This window comes from Sorex fumeus, unplaced genomic scaffold (genome assembly GCF_029834395.1).
Source record: "Sorex fumeus unplaced genomic scaffold, SorFum_2.1 ptg000072l, whole genome shotgun sequence".
Classification (NCBI taxonomy): domain Eukaryota; kingdom Metazoa; phylum Chordata; class Mammalia; order Eulipotyphla; family Soricidae; genus Sorex; species Sorex fumeus.
Window position 1 is genome coordinate 32,592,009 of NW_026606129.1, and position 24,891 is coordinate 32,616,899.

A 24,891-nucleotide genomic window follows, 5' to 3' on the forward strand; every position below is an offset into this window, starting at 1 on the left:
CAATGTCCATGTTCTAGAGTTAAGTGAACACTGGAAAGAGATGCTCTGCTTTACAAAGATGTGTAAGCATATAAACATGCTTCACAGGCCGTCAGCTGCAGCTTTTGAGCGAATGTGACTTGAAAACATCTGGGGGTAAATGAAAGTGATGGAAGGAGATTATTCCTTCATTGATCCTCATACACTGAAGTCATAATATCTACTAATCTGGTGGAGGAATAGTTGTCAGTTTTGTCCTCATAAGTTTCAGTGTAAGGAGAGGGAGGAAAGAATTGATAGCCAGGAATGCAATCATAGTTAATTTCTCCTACCCTACTGTGTGCTGTAATTGTAAAGCTATAATTACAGTGTGCAATTATAGCTTGCTTTATACCATAGTGACAAACTCAGTAGAACTGTTTTTTCAATATTTGGTTTCTCCTGTAGTCACCATTGTACAGTTGAAACTCTCACTGTTGTTAATGGTAGAGAACACAGACCAAAATTTCAGACAAGAAATGCATTCTATTTGTATCTTACACCACTGCCTGTTAGCAGAGGAAAGCTTTGCATGATGATTCATAGAGGTTAATCTGTCTATTTACAGCCAAGTCAACTACTCCCCGAATCTCTGCAACATTATAATAAAATATTGGTTTGCCTAGTGGAAGCCTTTGGCAAATCAGTGAATTTCTTTAATCTCAATAGAGCATAGGGATCTCTGTAAGCCTATAAATAATGATCCTGATCCTAATTTTGACTTGATTTAACATAAAGAAGCCGTTTTTCTCATTTAAGAATCAATTGAATGAGGTAAAAAGGGAAGTGAGTTTTGGGATTTTGAATTTGTGTTTGGTTTAATAAGACTTTTTGTGTAGCATAAATGGAATGACAAAGTGTCCCATTTTCATGTGGCATACTACTAAGTACTCTGCTCCCTAAATTCATCTGCCTTTGTAATTGTATTCAGCTGGGAAATGCTATTTGGAAATCAATTTCTTTTCCCAAGTCACTTTTGCACAAAACATAGCAAGTATTAGTCTACCTGGTAGAAATGTTCACCACTGTTTAATGCTTGTGACTTCTTTTCACCTTTTATGTGGTACAAATGTATCTCAAAACATTGTATATTTATTGTTTCATTTCTGTATGCATAACTGACAGAATTACAAAAGCAAATAAATAGGCATAAATTTTGCATGTGGATAATTTTCCATTAGGCATCTCCATCCTTTCCAGTGAAGAGAGAAGTGATTCAAGTATTCAGCACTGATAAACAAACTCTATAAACAAAATAATGCATTCAACACTATGAGAAAGTATGCCAATTTGTGTATGTTCACTAATCCAATGATAAGAAAGGATTTGTGGCAATTACAATAGTTTAGGAACGCAAGAACAATCAGGCTTAGACCCAGAGGCATGGAAGCAGCCTTGAGCCAGTGAACTTCCAAGAAGACTGCAAACTGCGCCTCCCTTCCAGAGGCTACCTTAGTCTCTGCAGCTCAGTGTTCTCTCCTGAACAAAGGCAGCGACTCTAGCATACTGTTTAAACTAAATAGATGAGGGAGGATGTATGGGATTGGGCAATTTTTAAACTGTAGTCAACTGTTAAATTTGAATAGAACTTCAGTTGAACACATAATTCCTAGACAAAGTTTCATATAGTCTGTTCAGAAATTACATTTGACTCACAGCTGGATTGCCTTTGAAAAAAGTTGGGTGTTACATCAAACCATCTGTGTTTCAAGTGGGCTTTTATGAGAGCCATTTTGAAGAGGAAGAGCCATGCAAATGTTGTGAAATTGGGTCTGCAGTTGTACTTTGAAAGCAAATCTCTGTCTGCCTCCATACCACTGCAAATTTGAAGCAGGAGTCCTGATTTTGTTATTCCCGCACCCCAAATAAGGAACGTACCAGATGTTAACAAATAAGTAAACATCAGGTTAGATAGAAAAATTAAGGGATCAGGAAAAAGTCAGATTTATGAAACAGACCACTGAACATGGTCTATTACTTCACAAAGAAGCTGCTGGCAAGTGCAGTAAAGAGACAAAGCTAGAACCCTTGGTAGTTCCATTATTGGTGTTCTGTGTCCATTTATAGGAATATGTAGATTACACACATACACACTCATGCACACATGCACGCGAGTGCACATTTTTTATTTTATAAGGTTACCAGGCATGTAGTGCAATAAAAATAGCAGAACTTGAAGTGAACACACAAAGTTTAAAGCATTTCAGGAAAACATTGATTATATCTGCCAATGGACTCGGCACTTTGGCGAATGACCTAATTAGCCTGGAGTTGGTTCTTTCTCACTGCTCTGCTTCCCGCTAATTGCAGAACTGCTGGCCTGCTACCCCTGACAAGGAAGAAAAACAAGGACAGGGGTGTGTGGAGAAAACAGTGACATTCAGTTTGAATTCATTTGAACCTGCTGCCAAGCTTAATTATGTAATTGAGGGAGGGAGAACTGGAGGGCTTGCTGCCTCTTGGGCTGGGGTTCTGATGGTTCCAGTGCAGCAGTGTTTTATCAAGGATTCTAGCAGTTACCATAAAGTATTATTAGCTGGAGCTGAACTAATCTCCCTGTCCTGCCTCTCACCAGATGTATGTACAGAGGTTTTTGTTCCCAGATTTGATTATTTGTCATTAAGGAAAGCAAATTGAAACCAAATTGAAGTTGCTTTATTTCATAATAAATGCATCATTATTCTTTAGGGGATGTTTGTATTTCATTTTTGTTTTCTTGTGATAGTGATGTAATATTATGCCTCCACATAAAACTTAGAAATGCAAAGTTTACCTGCAGAATCAAGGGTTTTTTTAGTGCTACTGGCAATATTTTTATCCCTAAATTTATATTACTATGGGTAGATGTGTATGTAAAATGCATGATATGGTGAAATACTTAAGATCTAGTGACTTTTTCTTTTTTTGAAGGCGGAGGTCACAACTAGTAATACTCAGGGGTTACTACTGGCTCTGCTGTCAGGAATTACCTCTTGCAGTCCTCAGAGAACCAGATGTGATACTGGAGATTGAACCTGGGTCAGCCTCATGCAAGGCAAATAGTGCCTTACTTGCTGTGCTGCTTCTCCAGCCCCAGAACTGGTGACTTTTTCTTTATGGATGGCTTTTTTTTTTTTCACAAGGTCTTGGGTTCCCTGGAGCATGGAACGTTTATTGGAGGAGATATTTCTTATGGACTCGCACTTACCGCTCTCTCTTCCTGCCTTCATCTAGATCTTTAGAAGTACACTCTTCAGTTTGTACATAGCATGTTGCTTTGGAGAATGCACAGGATGTCAGTCTTTCATGAAAATTATTTAGTTTATATTAGAGTTCCACACTGAAGACCAGAATGATGATTTTATTTCATAGGTTCTCTTAACTGAGAGGGGTAGAAAAATAGGGCGGATGAAGCCATAGAGAAGAAGCCATACTGAACTAGAATCTGAAAGCCATGGAATCAGAGATCACATTACCATGTGGGCAGGGCTACGTTGGAAGCATGGTTGCTTGGCATTTATATTATATTGTTGTTTTTAATAGTAAAAAATGGATTTGTTAATTATTTTGTCCGTTAACTCCCATTGCAATCTTGTGAAATAAGTTAGCCTCCTTGCAACATAAAAAAATGTTTCAGGCGTGCTCTGGATCATCCTTAAACTTCTAGTTTTCCTCAATGTTTTTCTTTTTAAATTTTTGTTCTTGAGTCATTTCTGGTGGTGCTCAGGACTTGCTCATGATCCCATGATCAGGGATGTTTCCTGACAGGTCAGGGGACCCTGTGGGGTACTGGGGATCAAACAACATCAGCTGTGTACAAGGCTGTCACCCTACCCATTTTACTATTGCTCTGGCTCCTTATTTTTCCTATTAATTATTCTTTGCCCTCCTAAATTTTTAATCTTTTTCTTTGAGTTTAATTTTAGTTTTTGAGTCCCAGAGTAGTTGCAAACAAATATTATTTAATAGCTTGAATGGATATTCAGTAATTTCTGATTCACACTGAAATAAAAAGGGAAATAGACAAGCAGACACAACTGGGTGACATTCTGAGATGATGATTTAATTTTCCTAGGGGTAGCACAGCGGTAGGGCGTTTTCCTTGCACGCCGCCTGAGCAGGGTCCGGTTCCTCCACCCCTCTCAGAGAGCCAGGCAAGTTACTGAGAGTATCTTGCCCGCATGGCAAAGGCTGGCAAGCTACCTATGACATATTCAATATGCCAAAAACAGAAACAACAAGTCTCACAATGCAGATGTTACTGGGCCCACTTGAGGAAATCTATGAACAATGGGAAGACAGTGCTACAGTGCTACAGGGGTGAATTGTGGAAGCTCTATCTTTCTCCCTGTTTTTATCTCTCTCTCTCTCTCTCTCTCTCTCTCTCCATCTCCCTCCTCTCTATCTCTCTCTGTCTCTGTCTCCTCCTCTGCCTCTGTCTCTGCCTCTGTCTCTCTGTCTCTGTCTCTCTCTATCTCTCTGTCTCGCTGTCCCTCTGTTTCTCTCTCTGTTTCTCTCTCTGTTTCTCTCTCTCTCTCTCTCTCTGCCCAATCCAAAGGGATTTAACATGGAGCTATAGTTAAATCAACATTATTTTATATATTAAAGCAGGCCCACACAACACCATGGACCTCATATTCCCCTCTAGCTACATTGTCTCTTAATCTTTTATCCCAGCCAAGATGGTGGCAGTGAAGGCTATAAACTCCCGTTTCCTTTCTCTTCTTTCTTTTGCTCTTCATCTACTCAAGCTTCAATCCCAGTCATTTCCTAAAGGCATTTATGCTAATAACATTCATGCACCAAAATACACTGGGTGTTTTCTTTCTCAGTAGAATCCAACACAGTTAATCTTTCTTTATTCTTGAAACATTTTTCTACCTTGTCTTGGAAACACTGTTTCTCTTCCTCTCTGATGCTACTTCAGGCTCTGCTGCAATTTGATTTTCTAGGCTCTTTGTTTCTACTACCAGAGGCAGTTTTGTCTGTTTAACCTCTGTAAATACCATCTTTAGGCTGCTCATCTCATAATTTATATTTCTAATCCTGCCCACTATTCTGAGCACCAGCCTAATATATCCAAGTGCTGCTTGACAGTTTTACTCAGATGCCAACAGGTATTTCTGATTCTGCATGTCTCAAATAGATATTTTCTAATTTTCCCACTCCTCTGATAGATCCAACTTCCTTCCTCCAGGCTTTCATTTTCATAAATCACATCTCCACCCACCTGGTGGGTATTCCCCCACAGCAGTACTAATCCTTGTCTTCTCAGTTTCCTTTACTTACAGCCCAGTCAATCCATCACCAAGTTCTATTAATTCTGTTTCCAAAGTATAGTTTAAATCATCCCTTCCCTCTCATCTATCTTCTTGCCAGTTGCCATTTGTCTGGATTGTTGTAATAGCCCCTAAGTCATATCCTGATTCCAGTTGTACTGTCCACCTCCCCTACCATCAATTCGATCTTCAGCAAATTCTGCTGGAGTGATCTGAGTGATATTTTAAGAAATACAGTTTATCTCATGTAACTTCTTCCTTAAGATGTTTAACGATAGACAATATTTCTAGATTGCATAATCTAGTTTTTAAAGAAAGCAGGCCACTTGGTAATTCTAGATTTATTTTATTGGTTATTTGCTTGGTTTCTACCTCTCAATACAAATGTAAGATGCATGAAGTTAGAAACTGGCACTATTTTTTTTCTATAGCATGTTCCTTGTGTCTAGCTTTGCACTTCATTACTGACTGAAAGAAGTGTGTGAATGAATAGGAAAGACTGAGGTGGAAAGGAGTGTCTTATAAAACCTCATTTAATTCTGCTGGGAACTCAATTATTCCGTTGGGGGGAAAAATGCACTGAGTGTTTAGGAAGAATTGGATCCTTTTATAGAATTCCTTTATTCCATGTCTAAGTTCAAAATCCAAAGTTTTTTTTTTCTTTTTGGGTCATACTCAGCGATTTTCAGAGGTTACTCCTGGATCTGTACTCAGGAATTACGCCTGGCGATGCTATGGGAACCACATGGGATGCCAGGGATTGAACCCAAATCTGCTTCATGCAAGGCAAATACCCTACCCACTGTACTACCACTTGGGGCTCCAGCAAAGAAATTTTAACAATAATAGAAACAATTAGAAATAAAAATTATAAAATAGGTATATAATGCAGTTCATTATATGCATGTCTGGAAAGGGCATATGCAGACCACCCTTCAAAAACCAGATCTAATATTTAAGTAGGGTTTGACCAGGTATCAATAGACGAACCATTCATTACAGTTTCTGACACATGGCAGATAATGTCTAAAATTTAGTTTTATTTTCTGCTCCCCTAACACTTTTTAATTTATTTTGTTCTGTTTTCCATTTTTGTTTCATCTTTATTTCCCTATTTTACTCAGCTTAGTGGGTGGTAATACTCATATTATCCACATAGCTTGAATTTCATGGGAAGGGAAGAATTAGCAATACTTACAAGGCAGGCTTCCTTTTGTATTAGAAAGAGAAACTTCACAGCTTCTTTGCCCAGCTTTTCAAGTGCATTTCATGGTACACTGCTGTGTAACAAGTTCATTTTAGGATAACATGCTGGGAGGGAGAAAAGAAGAAGGGATTTGAGAGGAGAAAATTAAAAAGTTAATTAAAAGAAACAAGTTGGTAATTGAATTCCCTTCCACTATTCTTTGGTTATTGGGATGGAATGGGGTGATGGTATACCAGTAGATGATTAGTAGGTTTGTTTAAGTTGCCCACCTCAAAACTTTAAATGAGACAAGAATGAGCACAGAGAAAACAGCTAAGATACATATGATAGGCGATTTAGGTATAGAAAAGAAAGCCCCTGATTCTTTAGTATTTGTATTTTAAGATACTTCTAATTTACACTATATTTGTCAGACAAATATATGCACTTTCTGTAGACTAATATCAAATAGTTTATTGGCATTGACAATTCTCTTTACACTGGTTAAATTTTACTAGCTACTTTTACAACCTAAAATTTCCACATTGGTACACAAAATCAGAGACCCTGACTCATTATGGAAAGGTGGGGGGGTCGGATTTTCACTAACAGAACACTTGTTTTGCCTATGTAAGCTTCTCTTTTGATCTTTAATCTCTTGCATAAGGAAAACAAAATGTGTGTGTGTGTATGTGTGTGTGTGTGTGTGTGTGTGTGTGAGAGAGAGAGAGAGAGAGAGAGAGAGAGAGAGAGAGAGAACCAGTAAGACAAGTCACTTTTCTACTGCACTTTTGAAATTGTACACCTGTAACTTATGTCATGTGGGTATTTGATTATTCTTAAAATATCTTGGATATTTGTCTATTTGTTCACTTATTATCACAGATCTTTTGAGGCAATAGTTTTAAATATTATTTTGAGCAAAAGAAGATTATATGTTATTTTCATTGACTTAGGAATTAAGTTCTCACTCATTTACAACCTTTATGTATAAAGTTCAGTCAACATGTATTTATTGAATGCTCACTGTGACCCTGTTATTATTGAGATTATTTATAATACGTTTAAATAAACCCTATAGGGTTTTTATTAATACCATGTTATAATTACCATGTAATTGTTTTGAAATATTACTTTAGGGACAGAATTAAAAATATTTTTCAACATTTTGTTCTCTTTTTAGCTTGCAACATTTAACAAATATAAAATTTGTTGAAGAAATATTGCCTTACTCAGTAAATCAGTCTAAATCATGGATAATGGTTGCATATCTGACTTGCAAATGAGTTTTAAAAATAAAAAGAATGATTTTTATTTTTTTAATATTTTGTAATATTTTAAATTCTTTACAGTATTTGAAAAGATTGCAGTAAAATACCTAATATGTTAAGGACTATAGATTGAGAGCCTTTTTTTTGTCTAAGGTAATGAATGCAACCTAACAGCAAATACATATTTCTCTTTACTCTGGAATATGAAAATCTGTGTGAGTACTAACGGATTTTTTTATTTCCACAGGTTATGGTTTTGTAGATTTTGATAGTCCTGCAGCTGCACAGAAAGCAGTAGCATCACTCAAGGCAAATGGGGTGCAGGCACAGATGGCCAAGGTAAGACTGGTATTGGCTTTTATTTTTTTTCCTCTGTAACTATCCTCTATTGCTGTGACTTAATTCTGAATTGCTTTCAACATTTTTATCTTATTTGCTTGTTAAGGAAAATAAATTTCACAATTGATGGTAGATTGGATGAATCTCTCTGTTTTATTTCATTGTTTCTGTTGTATGCTTAATAAAGTACTTTCACTATGGCATTCTTGTTCCTGATTTGAGAGTGCTTAAGAAGTGCTGTCTTTTCACCTAGAAAGTTAGTATGCATGTGGGTGTATGTGTCTATAGCTGTAGAACTTTTACTGGTAAACAGATTTGAATAGTACATTCTTAGGACTCTGTCTTTGATAAATTGTGTGCTAAAAAATAGCTCGCTTTCATAGTAAGAGGTGCTGATCACTGCGTGATGAAGTTGTCAGATCTGTGCAAGGAGATGAGTTTAACTGAAGTGTGAGTTGTATCTATTGTTGGAATTTTCTTTTGGATTGTATAGTTTTCCTGACAAGAATTCCCTAAGTAATGATAGTTTTTAATATTTTGTATGCAGAGTACATTTGTTGTTGGTCTTCTTGGGGACTATCTGGGGTGTGGGGATCATAGCTAGATCATACAAGACAAATTAAGCATACAAGACAAATACCCTACCTGCTGTACTATTGCTCTAGTCCCCTAGTCTGAATCTTTATCTGAAATTATAGTGCATCTTTATATTCAAGAAAATACAATCAGTGAAAGTGCTTTGTATCCTGACCGTATTCATAGTTTTAAGAATCAATGACTGTGGTAAAACTAGGAGCCCCAGGTTTGATCCCTGACTCCACTTGGTCCTCTGAGTACCAGGAATTATCCCAAGGAATAAGGTAGAGAGTAGCCCCTAAACCATGCAGAAAGTGTCGCCTTTAAACTAAAAAACCAACAATAACTAAACTTTAAAGTTAATTTGTAAAATGTGAATACTTCATATATTGACACTGTAGTAACTGTCGTCCCCTTTTTATCAATTTGCTCGAGCGGGCCCTGTAATGCCTCCATTGTGAGACTTGTTATTACTGTGTTTGGCATATCAGATACATCACGGGGAGCTTGCCAGGGTTTACCGTGAAGGCGAGATACTCTCAGTAGCTTGCCGGGCTCTCTGAGAGGGGCAGAGGAATCGAATCCTGGTTGGTGGGCTAGGTTGTTCGCGTGCAAGGTAAACACCCTACCTGTTGTACTATTGCTCCAGCCTTCATATAAATTTGGCTTAAAATAAAAATTAATTTGAAAATATTTCTAATCACTATTATTCAATAAAAGGGTTCTCCAAGGTTAGGAATAAGTACCAACAAATCTGGGCGAGAGTGATAGCAGAATGGGTAGGACACTTGCCTTGTAAGCAAGCAACCCAGCTTCCATCCCTGGCACCCCATATGGACTACTCCCTTTGGGTAGTGATCCTTTTTTAAAAAAATTTTTATCTGTGAAACACCAAGAGGTACAGTTGTAGACTTACAAATTTTTGTGTTTGGGTTTTAATTATACAATGATCAAATACCCATCCCTCCACCAGTGCCCATTTTCCACCACCATGGATCCCAGTATCCCTCCCACCCCCATCACCCCATTCCACCCTGCCTCTGTGGCAGTGCATTCCCTTTTGTTCTCTCTCCTTTTGGGTGCTGTGATTTGCTAAAGAGGCATTGAGTGGCAATCATGTTTGGTCTATAGTCTACTTTCAGCATGCTTCTCCCATCCTGGGAGGATCCTCCCAACACCCTTTAATTGGTGCACTCTAGTCTATCTGTACTGCCTTTTCTCCTAGTATGTGTGGCTGGCCTCCAAGCCATGGAGTAAACCTCCTGGTACTTATCGAGGAGTGATCCTTGAGTGCAAACCCAGGAGTAAGCATTGAGCATGCCCAGTATGACCCCCAAACAAAAACATAACAAAGCAAAACAAAAAACACTTTAAATGCTGATCTAATATATCTCTGCCACGTTTTACATACTTTTTAATTATTAGTGTAAGGTTGAGGGCTATAATCACAGTCATTGAATTTTTGTCTTTTGGATTTTATGATTTCTAACATTTATTGATAATATTTTGCAAGTTTATATACAGATAACTAGGAGATGACTAGATTTGGTTTTCTTCATTGTCAGTTGTCTACTAGCATGCTGATACCACCCGTATTTATTTTTTAACCTTTTGCTGTGGGTCAGTTCCCATATAGATTACTTTGGTATACTCATTGCCCTTTATGCATCATTAATTGTTTTTCAAGGCATTATAAATTAGAATTTGAATTTTTCAACTGTGTAATGTATTCCTCATCAGAATTGTGCCTGGAAGCTTTGAATTTGGTCATGAACTAAGATTGATGAAGTTAATATTTGTAATTAATAAGGAAATTACATACATGTCTTGGTTTAAAGGTTACTTGGCAAACAGTCAATGAGAACTGAAGTAGAAAATTTTTATACCCAGGGAATAAATTTATAATATATAATTAAGAATTTACAAAATAAAATCATGAACTTAGTTAGGATAAGGAAGTATTTATTGTCAAGAAAATTATCATTAAAATGTTTAATCAAAACCTTCATTTGAAATTATCTTTTGGTTTAAATCTGCTAATAAACAACCAAATTTTGGAAAGTGCTAGACTCGAGTAGTTTATTTATTCAGTTATTGGGCCACCCCAGATGATGTTAATGCTTACTTCTGGCTCTGTGCTCAGAAATCAATCCTGTGCTCAGGGTACTCTATGGGGTGCTGGGGATTGAATCTAGGTTAGTCACTTTCCTTTTTTTTTTAATGTAGGATTACTGCTATTTATTCAGTCACTGATTAAGCTGACTGAATAGAGCATGAACTCCACTCAGCCACTTTCAAGGCAAATGCCCTATCTGCTATACTAGGATCAGTTCCCAGTAGTTTAGAAACAGTAAACATAATGTGTATAATATCCACTGCCAGTTTTTCAGGGGATGTGTATAGAACCACTACCAACTTGCACAATAGACAAAGAAAGGAAACACCTATTTTGTAGTTACAAAGGTTTCATTATGAATATTTTGCTCTTGTTTCTAAATTTTGTATGCAAGGATTATTGGTTTCTCTGTCTCTCATATGCCCATACATACACATTTACATACACATACATAAACCACACACATAAAAATCGCCGATATCTTACCAGTTAGGAAATTATCAAATGAAAAGTATTTTCATAGAAGGTGTCTTTTGAACATTGGTGCAGGGAAGTGGGCTCTCTTTGGTAGAACAGTGTATATATGAACCTACTATCTACATTATTATAAATAATTGTATCTCAATAAAATGGTAAAATAGAATAATAAAATATGTATATTATAATCAGAATTTGACCCTTAGACCATGTCCAGTGAACACAGAAAGGAGAGTCCAACCAGAATGTTTAAGGGTAGTTACCTTATTTTTAGAATTTCTGTACCAGTTATGCTGTTGGAAAAGTAAATTCTTACTCCTTTTCTTCTTACAAACTTTAAGTTTAAAGCCCAAAGGTTTTTACATCTACCTACCAGAAAACTTTGAACAGTAAATGACTGTGTAATTTATACCCAGAAGCAAATAAATAGCCTCCCTTTCACAAAGAAATGGAGCAAGTCTGACCACCTGTATTAGCAGATTTCTCACTGCGCTATTGGATTTCATGACATTTTTTCCTTTGTCCTGGTGATAACTATTATTTATTATCATATAAACCTGCAGTCTGCAGGATATGTGAAACTTGCCCTATACTTTTTTGCCATTTAAGTATCTACTGAATCTCCTTCTGCATCCATGTTCTTATCAATATCCAACTATGCAGGTTGCTGGTCCACATTTTAATGACTCTGAGACTTTAAAGTACAAATGCTACAAATAATCTATGCTCCTAATAGTAACCTGGAGTGAACATGATACTCTCTCTATGTGAATCCCTTCATTTAGCTTGTTCTATGAGTGCATATGAAAAATTCAGCTGATTTGTCAACTAAATGGAATTAAGCAATAAATCATCTAGTAAGTGGTAATTGATTAATAATGTATAGCCATTAACACAGACTAACATTTTCTGTACACTTACTAGTCTGCCAAAAACTGTTTTTATGGATCAAAAATATGGTTCTTTTAAGAAAACAGATTTAGCCTATTTTAGTAATACAGATTAGTTAAGAACATAAGATCATAAGTTTGAAGGGAAATGAACTTGGCCTTGGAGCATAGCCTTGGTACCCCTGCTTGTGTGACTTTGGCAAGTTGTATAAATAGATTTAAAATTAACTAATAATGATACTTAGGCTATAAGAGTGTTATGAAATTAATTCAAAATGCATAAAGAATTTATCAAAGTATAATCCAATGTTTGGATTATAATAATAATGACAACAAATTAGCAAGTTAATGAATGTCATTATGCTTTGCATTCAAATTTGTTACTGAATCTTATGTAAATCCTAATGATGTTGAATTTAAGTGTATTGTTATTAACGAATAGTTTCTTGAGAAATGTAATAAACAACATAAATTGACCAATATTTTTGCTTGTCTGCCAAGTGTGAACATTGTGCTAAGCATTGGAGAAATCAAATTGAATTAAACATTTTTCTTATTCTGAATTTTATTTAGTCACCCTGCCAGGTGAATATTGGCTTTTGTAATTCTTATTAACTCTATTTTTTCTTTCTTTTTCTTTTTCTTTTTTTTATTGAATCACCGTGAGATACAGTTACAAAGTTTTCATGTTTGAGTTTTGGTCATAGAATGATCAAACACCTATCCCTTCACCAGTGCACATTTTCTGCCACCAAAATCCCCGTATCCCCACCATCCCAACCCTTCCCCTGCCTGTGTGGTAGACAATTTCCATAATATTCTCTCTCTACTTTGATTACATTCAATATTTTAATACCAGCCCCACCATTATTATTTGGAATCTTTTTTTGATTCACCAATTGCCATTTATTCCATTCTCCCCACGTGTCTGCCCCAGTCTCTCTGGGCCTCCCATTCTAGTCTCACAAATCTCCTCATTCCCGTCTCTTTCTGTCTCTCCTGCTCTTCTCTCCACGCTCCATCTTGCAACCTGGGCTCTCTCCCTCTCCACGTGCCTGCTCCTGTATACCTCTATATTCTTCTCCCTCTGTCCCCCTTGTTAGTCTCTGGGCACTCCATCTTGCTGCCCTGCTCTTTCTCACTCTCTCCAACTCTCTCCCTCTCTCCAGCTCTCCTGTCACTCCAACTCTCCAGCACTCTGGGCCAACACTGCACCCAATTAGGTAGCCAAATCAACATAAGGCCCACCAGGTTCAAAGAAAACACCTAGAAGGCATTCCAAAGCCCCTTCTGACTGCCTCGGGCAAAATACCTCTTGAGTTGTTTTTCTCCTTTCCTCAATCCAAAAACTCAATCAACACCTTAATACTGGTTATTTTTGTATGGACACAGTAAGAGATACATTGAGACTTGTAGGGTAGCTCTCCTGGCAACATCTTGCCAGAGACTCAGACTACAGTACTCAGGCCAAATTAATCATTCCTAACCCTAGCAGGGTCCAAATCTAGTTACTACTTTTTGGATCATGACAGCATTTGTCCATGACCAAGCTCTTAACTTATAGTTAGGCACTATGGCACTTCGGCCAGGCCCATCTCGATTCCAGTGTAGCACATAGATTACCAGTTGCTCTGGTTCCATTGAGTCCTTTTTGGGGACCCTGCCTTGGGGGATGCTAGGACGTTTGCCTTGCACCCGGCCGACCTGGCTGACCTAGGTTTTATTCCTCTGCCCCTCTCAGAGAGCCTGGCAAACTACCAAGAGTATCTCGCCCACACGGCAAATCCTGGCAAGCTACCCGTGACATATTTGATATGCCAAACACATTAACTAGTGTCACGATAGAGACGTTACTGAGTTTGCTCAAGCAAAAATAGATGAACTTCAGGAGGACAGTGACAGTGACAGTGACAGGAAGTAAGGGCAGCTGAGGCTTAGGTCTAGAGAACAGATGCCCAGGAGGAAAATAACTGAAAGTCGCATTACAAAAGCATAGCATACACTGTCTTCTTTTGTCCATACAAAAAGGGCATTGCTCTGAATAAACTATGCAATGGACTTAGGGAGAAGAGAAAAACAATATTTACAAGTCAACAGAACACAACATTTACAAATAAACACAGAGGGATGGGATTACTGTGATGGGAGCAACCCAATAAACCTAAGCTACCTGCTTTGGGTTCAGTGTTGGACTGAAATCTTAGTACAACTAATGAGACTGTTTTGTGTTTGAAATTTTTCCTGTTTCAAATTTTGTGTTTTTGTAAAACTCTGAAATATTTAGAAAGACAGACATTGGTCAATAAACTTGCCTCTTTTTTTTTCTTTTTGGGTCACACCCAGCAATGCTCAGGGGTTACTCCTAACTCTGCACTCAGGAATTACTCCTGGTGCTGCTTGGGAGACCATATGGAATGCCAGGGATCATACCCAGGTTGGCTGCATGCAAGGCAAATGCCTTGCCCCCTGTACTATCACTCTGGCCCCTAACTTGCCTCTTTAAGTATGAAAGGATACATGGTTAAATACATGGTGTGGAATGTATTCCATCATACTGTGGAATACTACTTGGCAGTTATGTTAACAAACTAGTGATGCAACCTGTATGGATCCTTAGGAAATAAACTACCTGGGAAGGAGGAAAAGTCAATCCAAAAGGTTATATACCATATGTTTCCATGTATGCAGGACTCTGAAAATGTCAAAATGATAGAAATGAAGAAATTAGTAATTACCAGGTGCTAAAAGTTGAAAAAAAAAGTGCAGCATAGAAAGAAAATAGACACGGGATATAAAAGGGAGCATGAGAGGTCCTTGGAAAAGTTTTTTATTTTCACTGTTGCAGTCATGGTCACGGTCCTCCCGTTGTTCATCAATTTGCTCCAGCGGGCCCAGTAACATCTCCATCGTGAGACTTGTTGTTACTGTGTTTGGCATATTGAATATGTCACGGGTAGCTTGCCAGGCTTTGCCATGAGGGTGAGATACTCTTGGTAGCTTGCCAGGCTTTCCGAGAGGGGTGGAGGAATCGAACTTGGGTCGGCCTTGTTGGCTGCTTGCAAGGCAAACACCCTACTTCTGTGATGACAGTAATACAAATCTACATAGATGATAAGATCACATAGGAATAAACCGTACACATACACATTCCATAATGAAGTGCATGCTAAAATCTGAATAAAGTTAAAGACGTTTACCATATCAGGATCCTCATTTTCATGTATTGGGATAGACTGGAAGATGTATGTGGAGTTCTGTATATACATCTTACAACTGATGGTAAGTCTCAATGATCATAAAATGAAAATCTTTTAAAATGAAAATCTTTTAAAAGTGGGTGAATTAAAGAAAAGAAATGAGATAAAAGCTAAGAATAAATTTATATTGTTGCTATTACACTCCTTTTTAAAATCTATAGTCAGTGATATGGAAGTACTTTGGTTTACCATCAAAGATCCATGCTTTGAGTGACTTGTAAAATGCTTTGTCTTTTGTATTTAAGTTTATTTTTTTCACTAGTTAATCTTGCTCTTTTTGTTGTCACTATTGGCAGAATCTGTTGTTAACAACGAGGTTCACATGTCCTGGGGTGTGGGGCTCACTAGGGGTTACACATGAGGTAGTGTTGCTCACACACTCAACTGCAATTCTTGTGGAGGTTTGCACTCCTTTATTTGCAGCACACACACAGACACTCACTAGGATCATGTTCTATTGTTGAATACTTCAGCTGTGCATGCTGAAGTTTGCTGTGGTGCTAAAACAGGTGAATTTGGTGCTTCCACATCTTTTCCATTTTGCTGCTTCCCTATCTCTGGCTACAATACAGTGAGAAATCACTAGTAGTGCCAGGTGCTACAGACAATAGAGCTATCAGGATCATATCAGTACATGTGGTGATTGCTAAGATTCTAATTTATATCCATAAACTTTAAGGTAGTCATTCTAAGCCACTACATTCTGCCTCTGCTTGCTTTAAAAGGATTTTCTATCAAGACATTAATATGTTTGGGGCTGGAGCTCTAGTATAGTGGGTAGGTTGTTTGCCTTGCATGAAGCTGACCCAGGTTCGATTCCCATAATGGTTCCCTGAGCACCACCAGGAGTAATTTCTGAGTGCAGGCCCAGGAGTATCCCTGAACACCACAAGGTGTGACCCAAAAAGAAAATAAAAAAGGCAGAGAGAAGGACATTAACATGTTTGTTAATGTCTTTACACTAACTTTACATTAACAACTCCAGCTATTACTCTTTTGAGCTAGGTGAAAGAAATAGCAATAATTTCAAAGGATCAGTATTACTGATTTTGTCCAGGAACAACACCAGGAACTTCCCACAGGCAAACCTGGCAGTGCTTGAAGACCTCTAGGGTCACAACTTGTGGTTCTCAAAGGCCTCCAGGGCTACCCTGTGTTGCTCAGTGGACTGATTTGAGTTGAATATATGTGCATCCCCATCTTCTACTGGTCTTGATTTGTTTTCTTTTGAAAATATTTTGCAACCATAATGCCCAAAAGTAGAGAGAGAGTATAGGGGGGAATTGTCTGTCATGAAGGCAGGGGGCGTGGGAAAGGGGATATATTGAGGAAACTGGTGGTGGGGAGTGCCTACTGGTGGAGGGATGGGTGTTTGATCATTGTATGCATGTAACTCAAGCATGAAAGCTTGTAACTGTACCTCATGGTGATTCAATTAAAAAAAATTAAAAGTAATTTTTTTCAGTCATAATTCAGGAAATTGTGTTTATATCTCAATGGGTAAAACTCAGCTATAGGTGCAAAAGAGTCTGGAATAGTGCATATTAACTGCTTTTCTCTAGTAAAGAGAATTAAAAATAATTTATTTGGCTTGTTGCAATGTATGACACATCATTATTACCATTACCCTGTGGTACCATGCCTTCCTCCAAGAAAGTCTATCTCAAAACTTTCTCCTAAGCTCAGATAGAGAAGAGAGCACCAAATAAAGGGTGTTGTGAAGACCCTCCCAGGGTGGGAGAGACATGCTAAAAGTAGTCTATAGACCAAACATGATTGCCACTCAATGCCTCTCTGGCAAAACACAGTACCCAAAAGAAGAGAGAGAGAACAAGGGGGAATGCCCTGCCACAGCGGCAGGGTGGGACGGGGGGGGGGGGGGAGGGGGATGGGGGGGAGGGATGCTAGGACCCGTGGTGGGGGAGGATGGGCACTGGTGGAGGGATGGGTACTTGATCATTGTATAACTGAAACCCAAGCACAAAAATTTATAAATCTATAAGTGTACTTCATGGTGTTTCACTAATAAAAAAAATGATAAAAAAAATAAACTCCTAAGATTCCACAAAAAAAATAAAATAAAACTATTAGTGAAAGCATTTTTAATAAATCATATTTATTAATTAATAAAAAAAACTTTCTCCTACCATCACATCTAATGATATTGTCATCTCCAAAGAGCTCAGACATAGCTCCAGCTCCAGGCTTTGCGATTCTTTATTTTAAAAGAAATAATCCCTCTAAATTTCTGCAATATAAAGAACACAAGAAACAGCAGGAGAAAGTAGACTATAGACCAAACATGATTGCCACTCAATGTTTCTTTTGCAAACCACAACAACCAAAAGGAGAGAGAGAGAACAGAGGGGAATGCCCTGCTACAGAGACAGGGTGGATGGGGGGGTGGAGGGTGGGAGGGACACTGGGATCCATGGTGGTGGGAAATGGGCACTGGTGGAGGGATGGGTATCTGATCATTGTATAATTGAAACCCAAACACAAAAATGTGTAAGTCTGCAACTGTACCTCATGATGTCTCACTATTAAAAAAATTTTTAATAAAAAAATACTAAAAAAAAAAAAAAGAAACAGCAGGGTACATGAAACAAAAGGAAGAACTACCACTTATGACAAGAGAGAATGGGAGTAAACAGAAACCACTAATCACTACTATAGATAAAATCTTCTGAGCAGGAATAGAGATCTTGCTTGTCAGTGCTTTTATATGGTTAACCTATAATATAGTGCTTATATGCCAACCAGAGGAATCTTCCTTGCACTTTCTTTTCTGTGTTCTCACTGAGTCCTTACTGGAGGGATGCTCAGCTTTAATAAATTTACAATTGCTTGTTGTAAATGTAGGGACTTTTGAACGGCTGTACATATTGAGCAGGCAACCCATAGCACGAGTCAAGATGAATTACCTTGTGCTGAACCGGCTTCTTTGTTTTGTCAATTTCAAACATGAGTAAACACAACACCTGTTTACGTGAAAGGCCTGAAAAAGGAGTCCTCCTCCTCAGGGTACTGAGATATGGCTTTATCAGATCTACTACTAGGACTGCCATTCCAATTACCAAAGGTGAGTTCATCCCACTGTAGGATATGGAGCATAAATCAGAGCTAAGTGATCGCCAAAGAGGCCAAGTGTCCAAATGGATGTCAGGCACATCAGGGATAATTTAAAAATACTGTGCCAACCATGGAGATAACATAAAAATACACTGTCACCTGTAACAGAGAACCAGGTGAGTAGCAGAATAAAGGAATTCTCACCTATAAATCAATTACCAAAATACTAGTTGTCTCTAGGAAAAGAATCAAGAGATGCAGTTCTCTGACCCACTGGAGATGTAAAGAGATAAAACAATCAGTGAGTGTAAAAAAATAAATTAGATATGTTCAAATATGCATGGGCATGCTTCTCATATAAATTATAACTATCATCCTCAGGAGAGCCAAGGCACTTATATATTCCAGGGGGAGAATTTTAATGAATAAGAACTTTTAAATAAAATATTCCATTTTGTTTTAATTCTGATAGCCTCAGAATATGAATTTTTCTGTCTACCAAAGAAACTCTTCTACAGGCAGAGGCATGTGCCAATCTTAATCAATCAGATTCCAGTTTTCTAAGCTAGGAGTAGCAGTCTCTACTTTTGCCTTATTATGGTCAAATAAACAGTCTCTTTGGTGGCCATGAATCACAAGAATGACTGGAGCCCACTGATAATTCAGTCCACTAAGCATGCTTCTCAAAATCTTTTATATAGGAAGGGAATAGGCGCTGTTCAAGGAGAAGTTCAATGGGCTATAGGGGAAATGTTGCTGCGTAAGAGGGATGGGACTGTCAATTAATAAAATGATGGGCAAGTACCACCTGGGGATGCTAATATCTCAGTACCGACCTTGTCTTTTTTATTTGGTAATCAAATTAAAGTCTCTCTCTCTCTCTCTCTCTCTCTCTCTCTCTCCCTCCATCCTTCACACAGACACAGACACAGACACAGACACATACACACACACACACACACACACACACATACACACATTTCACCACAGTATTTTACTCAGGGCTATAAGGCACTGGCCTAGAATTAGGTAGGAATTCTTTTCATTTCTTTAGTTAAATTAATGCATTAATATCTGATGTCTACTATGAACCAATATTATTCTACATGCTAAAGACATAGCATTAAAAAAATAAAGACATAGCATTGAGTCAAAAATTTATAAAAATCACATTCTATTAGTGCTGCCACTAATAAATAAATAGAAAATAAATAGAGAAAATAAATAGATAACAATTTAGCAATATTTGGTTTAAAGACAATTTGAAAAGTTTAGAGAAATGGAATGGGTTATGATTCATGTTTCACATAGTAAAAGCAAAGAAAGATACTCTGGTTATAGAATGTGCCACAGTTAAATGTAATTCTAATGAATGGCAGTCTATTGTTGGATTTCACTCAATTCTACAGTGTCTTGCTTTTAAATAACTAATCCTATGCAATGTTAAACTTGCTCTTTTCTTGTAAGGTGAATGTTTATGTCACAGGCACCCATGGAAAATGTTTTTAACTAAAGACAATCTAACAAATTTCAAGCATTCTTTCCTTATGACATAATTTGGAAATTTTCTCTGAAATAAATACTAGTGGTTCATCTTTTCTATTTGAAAAATATATGTCACTGCCAGTTTTGTTGGCTATATCAACTTGGTTTAGTTCATCCCCTTCTAACTCTAATGTTGAAGACAGTGATTTAAAATCCAATATTTAAATTGTCAGGATTTATCTTAAGCCTATTTGTTAATTATTTGGAGTTTTTGAAGCAGAAACCACTGAATTCAAATATTTATGTTATTTTCTACCATGTGATTTGCATAATCTGCCTGAGGTGTTGCAATATGCTACTGCAAGGATTCCACTCTATCCTCTTAGCACAACACTGAGAATGTGCTCTTTCTGAATTTTCTGTTTTCCTATAGCATGTAATGAAGATTCACTTTTATTGTCACAAGTCATAATTTTCATTGTGATATATTAATACTGTTTAATGTATATACATATATATACATACATATATGTGTATGTATCTCTATTCATTCATCTATAAGTGGACATTTAGATTTTTTTCATGTTGCAATAGATATAGTGAAAATTGTTGCAATAAACATGGTAATATAGATAGTTCTTTGCCAATCTGTTTATTTTTCCTCAAGATATATATTCAGAAATAAATCTGCAGGGTCATAGGGCAGTTGTATTTTACCTATTTATTTTTTAGGAGTCAGCATAGTGTCTGTACCAGTTCACAATTTATAATTATACTAGCAGTGCACAAAACTTTCCATTTTCTACATAAGTACCAGCACCAACCTCTTGGCTTTATGATGGAAGTCATACCAACAAGTTTGAGATAATAGCTAACAGTGATCTTAATTTGTTTTTCCTTCATAATTATAGATGCCAATCATTTCTGTGCATACATTGATCATCAAAGGTGTACTCCAGAAAAAATATTTTATTATTTAATCAAATCATTTTGTTTTTGCAATTGAGTTGCCTATATTTACTTATATTAGCTCCCTTTTAGAGAGATAAATTGCAAATATCAGCTACATAATTAAATGAGTTGTCTTTTTAGTTATTTGATTTATTTGTGTGTGCATGTGGCAAAGAACTTTCCAATTTGATGTAGTTATTTTTACTTTTTCTGCTTGTGCTTTTGGGATCAATTTTAAAAAATGCTTTCAAGAACCATGTCAGGAAGTTTTTTATTTATTTTTTCTTCAAAGAGTTTTATGGTTTGGGGGACTTTAATTTAAGTCTAATACATTTGAATTTAATTTTCATTTGAAGAGTAAAATGTAACTTGAATTCAATTCTATTTATGACTATTTGATACCTTTAATTATAGATTATTATTTTCAAATGTATATTTATTAAATGTTTTATGGTAAATTACTAGATTTGTTTAAGTTCTAGATTTTTATTTCATTGATCTATACATCTATATATTTTGCTTTTTATTATTTTTAAATATTTAATTGTTTATTGCTTTTTATTTTGGGCCCATTACTGGTAGTGCTCAGGGCTTATTCCTGGCTCTGAGTTCAGGGAACCACATGGGGTGCAAGGGATCAAACATCAGTCAGCTGAGTGCTAGGCAAGTGTTGTACTCCCTGTACTATTTTTTGGTGCCCCTACTAGGATTATCTTTTAACAATTTAGCTTATTTAAGATTAAAGTGGTGTTAAAGTATATGGTACTGATATAAGTTATTTTTAAATATTTGAAACTTTATTGAAACTATAATTTGCAAACTTATTCAAATACAGTTGCTTCAGGTATTCAATATTCCAATACCAATACCACTGCCATTATGACCTTCCCTTCACTTTTGTCACCACTTAGCCACATGCCCCAATCTTCCTCATTAGCAGGTACACAATAATTTACTTTGTGTTGCTTCTTACAACATATATTTTATAATATTTTTATTAAAATCATTGCCAGGACTTACTGAACTGTTAGGTGTTGATTGAACATTCTGTGTTATTATTTTCATTTATTGAGTTTAGTAGGCTTCTATGAAACTTTTTCTTCTACTGGGAAAGTTGTACTTTTCTGTGCTCCTACTGGGTTCTCAATACTGTCAGGTTTAGAGATGTTATGCAGCTGGACACAAAAATAAGGCCGTATGCTCCAGGACCTGTGGACCTGGATGAATCAGCAATGTGACATCTCAGTTGGGCCTTTTATATGCCAGTGGAACTCAGGTGTGTGTGGATCACTGAGCCTTTTGGTAAGGTGAAACGTTGTTTTAATGCCAGCACTATATGGCTTTGTTTTATTTGGTCTGGGGTTCCATTCATGATTCTCATTCAACCAGATGAGTGGTTCAAATTAAGATCTGTATAAGCAGTACTCTAATCTTATAGTGTCAAAGACACCTAGCCAACCCCAGCAGTGTTGAGAGCATCCAGGGCATACCTGGTGCTACTCAGGGGACCAGACAATATCAGAAGTCAAACCTGATTGGGCGCATATACTACCTGACAGCTGTACTATATAGAACTGCCTCAGTTCTATACTGTATGGATTATAGCTTTGTTATATAACTTGAGATCAGTAAACATGATCCTGTTAGATTTGTTTTTCTTTCTTAATATTGCTTTAGATTCTGTCCTTCAACATATATTTTTTTATGTTTGTAATACTTCTGTGAGAAAATTTCATTGAAAGTTTGGTAGGCATTGTGTTGACTCTGTAATATCTCTGGTACATTCTAACAATATCACTTCCTTTACACCCTGAACACAAGATTTTACAAGTCTCTTTCATCTAAGTTTCATACTTTTCCATATCTATAGAGCCTTCCTTTCCTTGGATATATTTATAAATAAGTATTTTATGCTATTATAAATAGAATTGTGAATATTCTAAATAAGATTTTTTATTTCTTTGTAAATAATCCATTACTGGCATGTAAAAAAGCAATCATTTTTATGTATGTTGATTTTGTATCCTACTTTTGCCTCATTAAATATATTTAGGCATGTTATATATCCATGTTTATTTCAAGATATTTTATTTCTTGAATTTACGTTAATATTTTATTTTGAATTTTTTCATTCCATTGTTATTCTGGAGAGAGTTGTTTAGTTTTCACGCATTTGTTAACTTCCCAGTTTTTCTCTTCTTAATGATGCCTAGTTTCATAACATTGTGGTGAAAGAAAATATTGGTCTGGTTTAAATCTTTACAAATTTGTATAGACCTATTTTATAGCCTATGTTTTGATCTCTCTTGTAACATGTCATACGTATATTTGAGAATAATGTGGTTTCTTCAGATAGATAATTTGCCTGGTTCAGTAGGTCTAAGATATAGTTTAAACTCACTTTTTAATAGATTTTCTTTGTGAATGATTATGCATTATTGAAAGTAGGTTAATACAATGCTGTACTAGTATATTATATATTTTTCTACCATCAGATATGATACTGTTCAATAAATATATCTGTTTAATAAATATATCCAGTGCTGGGTACATATGTGATTATGACTGAGGCATCTTGATGAATTGACCCCTTTATTGGTATTACCTTTCCTGATTGTTTTGTTTGGGGGCCATACCCAGCAATGCTAAAGCTTACTCCTGGCTGTGCACTCAGGGTTTACTCCTGTCAGGCTCAGGTGACCATATAAAATGCCAGGGATGAAACCAAGATCAGCCACATAAAAGGCAAGAACACTACCCATTGTACTATCACGCAGTTCTACTTTTGACTATTTTTTTTATCATATTTGACTTAAAAGTATATTATGTCTCATAGACATATAGTTGAACCTCTCTTTTATTAATTTTGGGGTGTTCTTTCACAGTCAACATTTTGTGCCCTTAGCAGTTAGGTGAGTCTATGGAGCCAGAATGACAGTACATTGTGTAAGGTACTTTCCTTGCAAGTGGCATCTGCAACCCTTGAGCCCACAGGAGTGATCCCTGAGTGTAGAGCCAGGAGTATACCCTGAGTACAGCCAGGTATGGCCCCAAAACAAAATGAAACAAACAAACAAAAAGTTAGGAGAGTCTCTTGCAGGCAGCATTGTAGATACTCAGCCATTTTCTGTCTTTGTGAAATTTAAACTATTTCCTTTTTAGTAGTATTCGTCTGTTCCATTTGTCCTACCTCACTACCCTCTTTTGTCAACTAATGGTTATTTCTACCAATATGTCTAGACCCATACCCTTTGTCCTTTTTCTATCTATCCTAGGTTTTCCTATTGCCTCAATTTTGTGACTTTCAATATAGATAGAAAACAAGTTTTTTTTTAAGTGAGACAACACTACAGGCTTGTTCCTTACACTAATAAATCATTTTATTTCTTTTTTAAAAAGTTCTGAAAGATTTTAGGTTTTTATGATCCATGTAGGAATTATGTTTATGTCTAAAACAAACTGTCTTTCGTAGTGTTCACACTTTTCATATCTTAAGAGAACTTTTTTATATCCTTAATGCAGAATGCGTTTTTCATAAAGATAGTTTCTAATTCAAAGACAACTTGTTAGTAAAGTGACTGCTATTACTGAAACATCATCTTTTAAAAATACAATTCACATTCTGTGAGAAGAATGGCATTCTTATGTTGCTAGGGGCACCAACACACATGAATATTCCTAGAATTCAATTGTAGAAGCAATCCTTGTCAGATATCATTGTCACTACTTTTTAATAATACAACTGATATCAAAATGAGTTTTTATTATATTGGAGTATGTTGAATATAGTACATGAAAATCTATAAAAGGAAATAGAGCTATTGGTAGTTGGGGTTTTTGTTTTAGCTATTTTATCGCTAAATGAAGCTGTGCTCAGATTTACTCTGAAATCTTGGTGGTACTGTCTTTTCAGCTCCTGCTTTTTTATTTTAATAGTTAATACTGAAAACTGAAATATTCTGACATCAACCGACAGCTTAGTCCTTAGATTGTAG

At 36.5% G+C, this 24,891-nt stretch overlaps 1 protein-coding gene across 8 annotated transcripts in view; it reads left to right on the forward strand.

The window, feature by feature from the left end:
- RBMS3 (RNA binding motif single stranded interacting protein 3) overlaps window positions 1-24,891 on the forward strand; it is an 834,518-nt gene that overhangs the window by 355,564 nt on the left and 454,063 nt on the right. For all 8 annotated transcript variants that reach the window (XM_056129462.1, XM_056129467.1, XM_056129468.1 and 5 more), the window contains exon 4: window positions 7,981-8,072. In XM_056129462.1, the coding sequence (XP_055985437.1) occupies window positions 7,981-8,072 (92 nt within the window). The remainder of the gene's footprint in view (window positions 1-7,980; window positions 8,073-24,891) is intronic.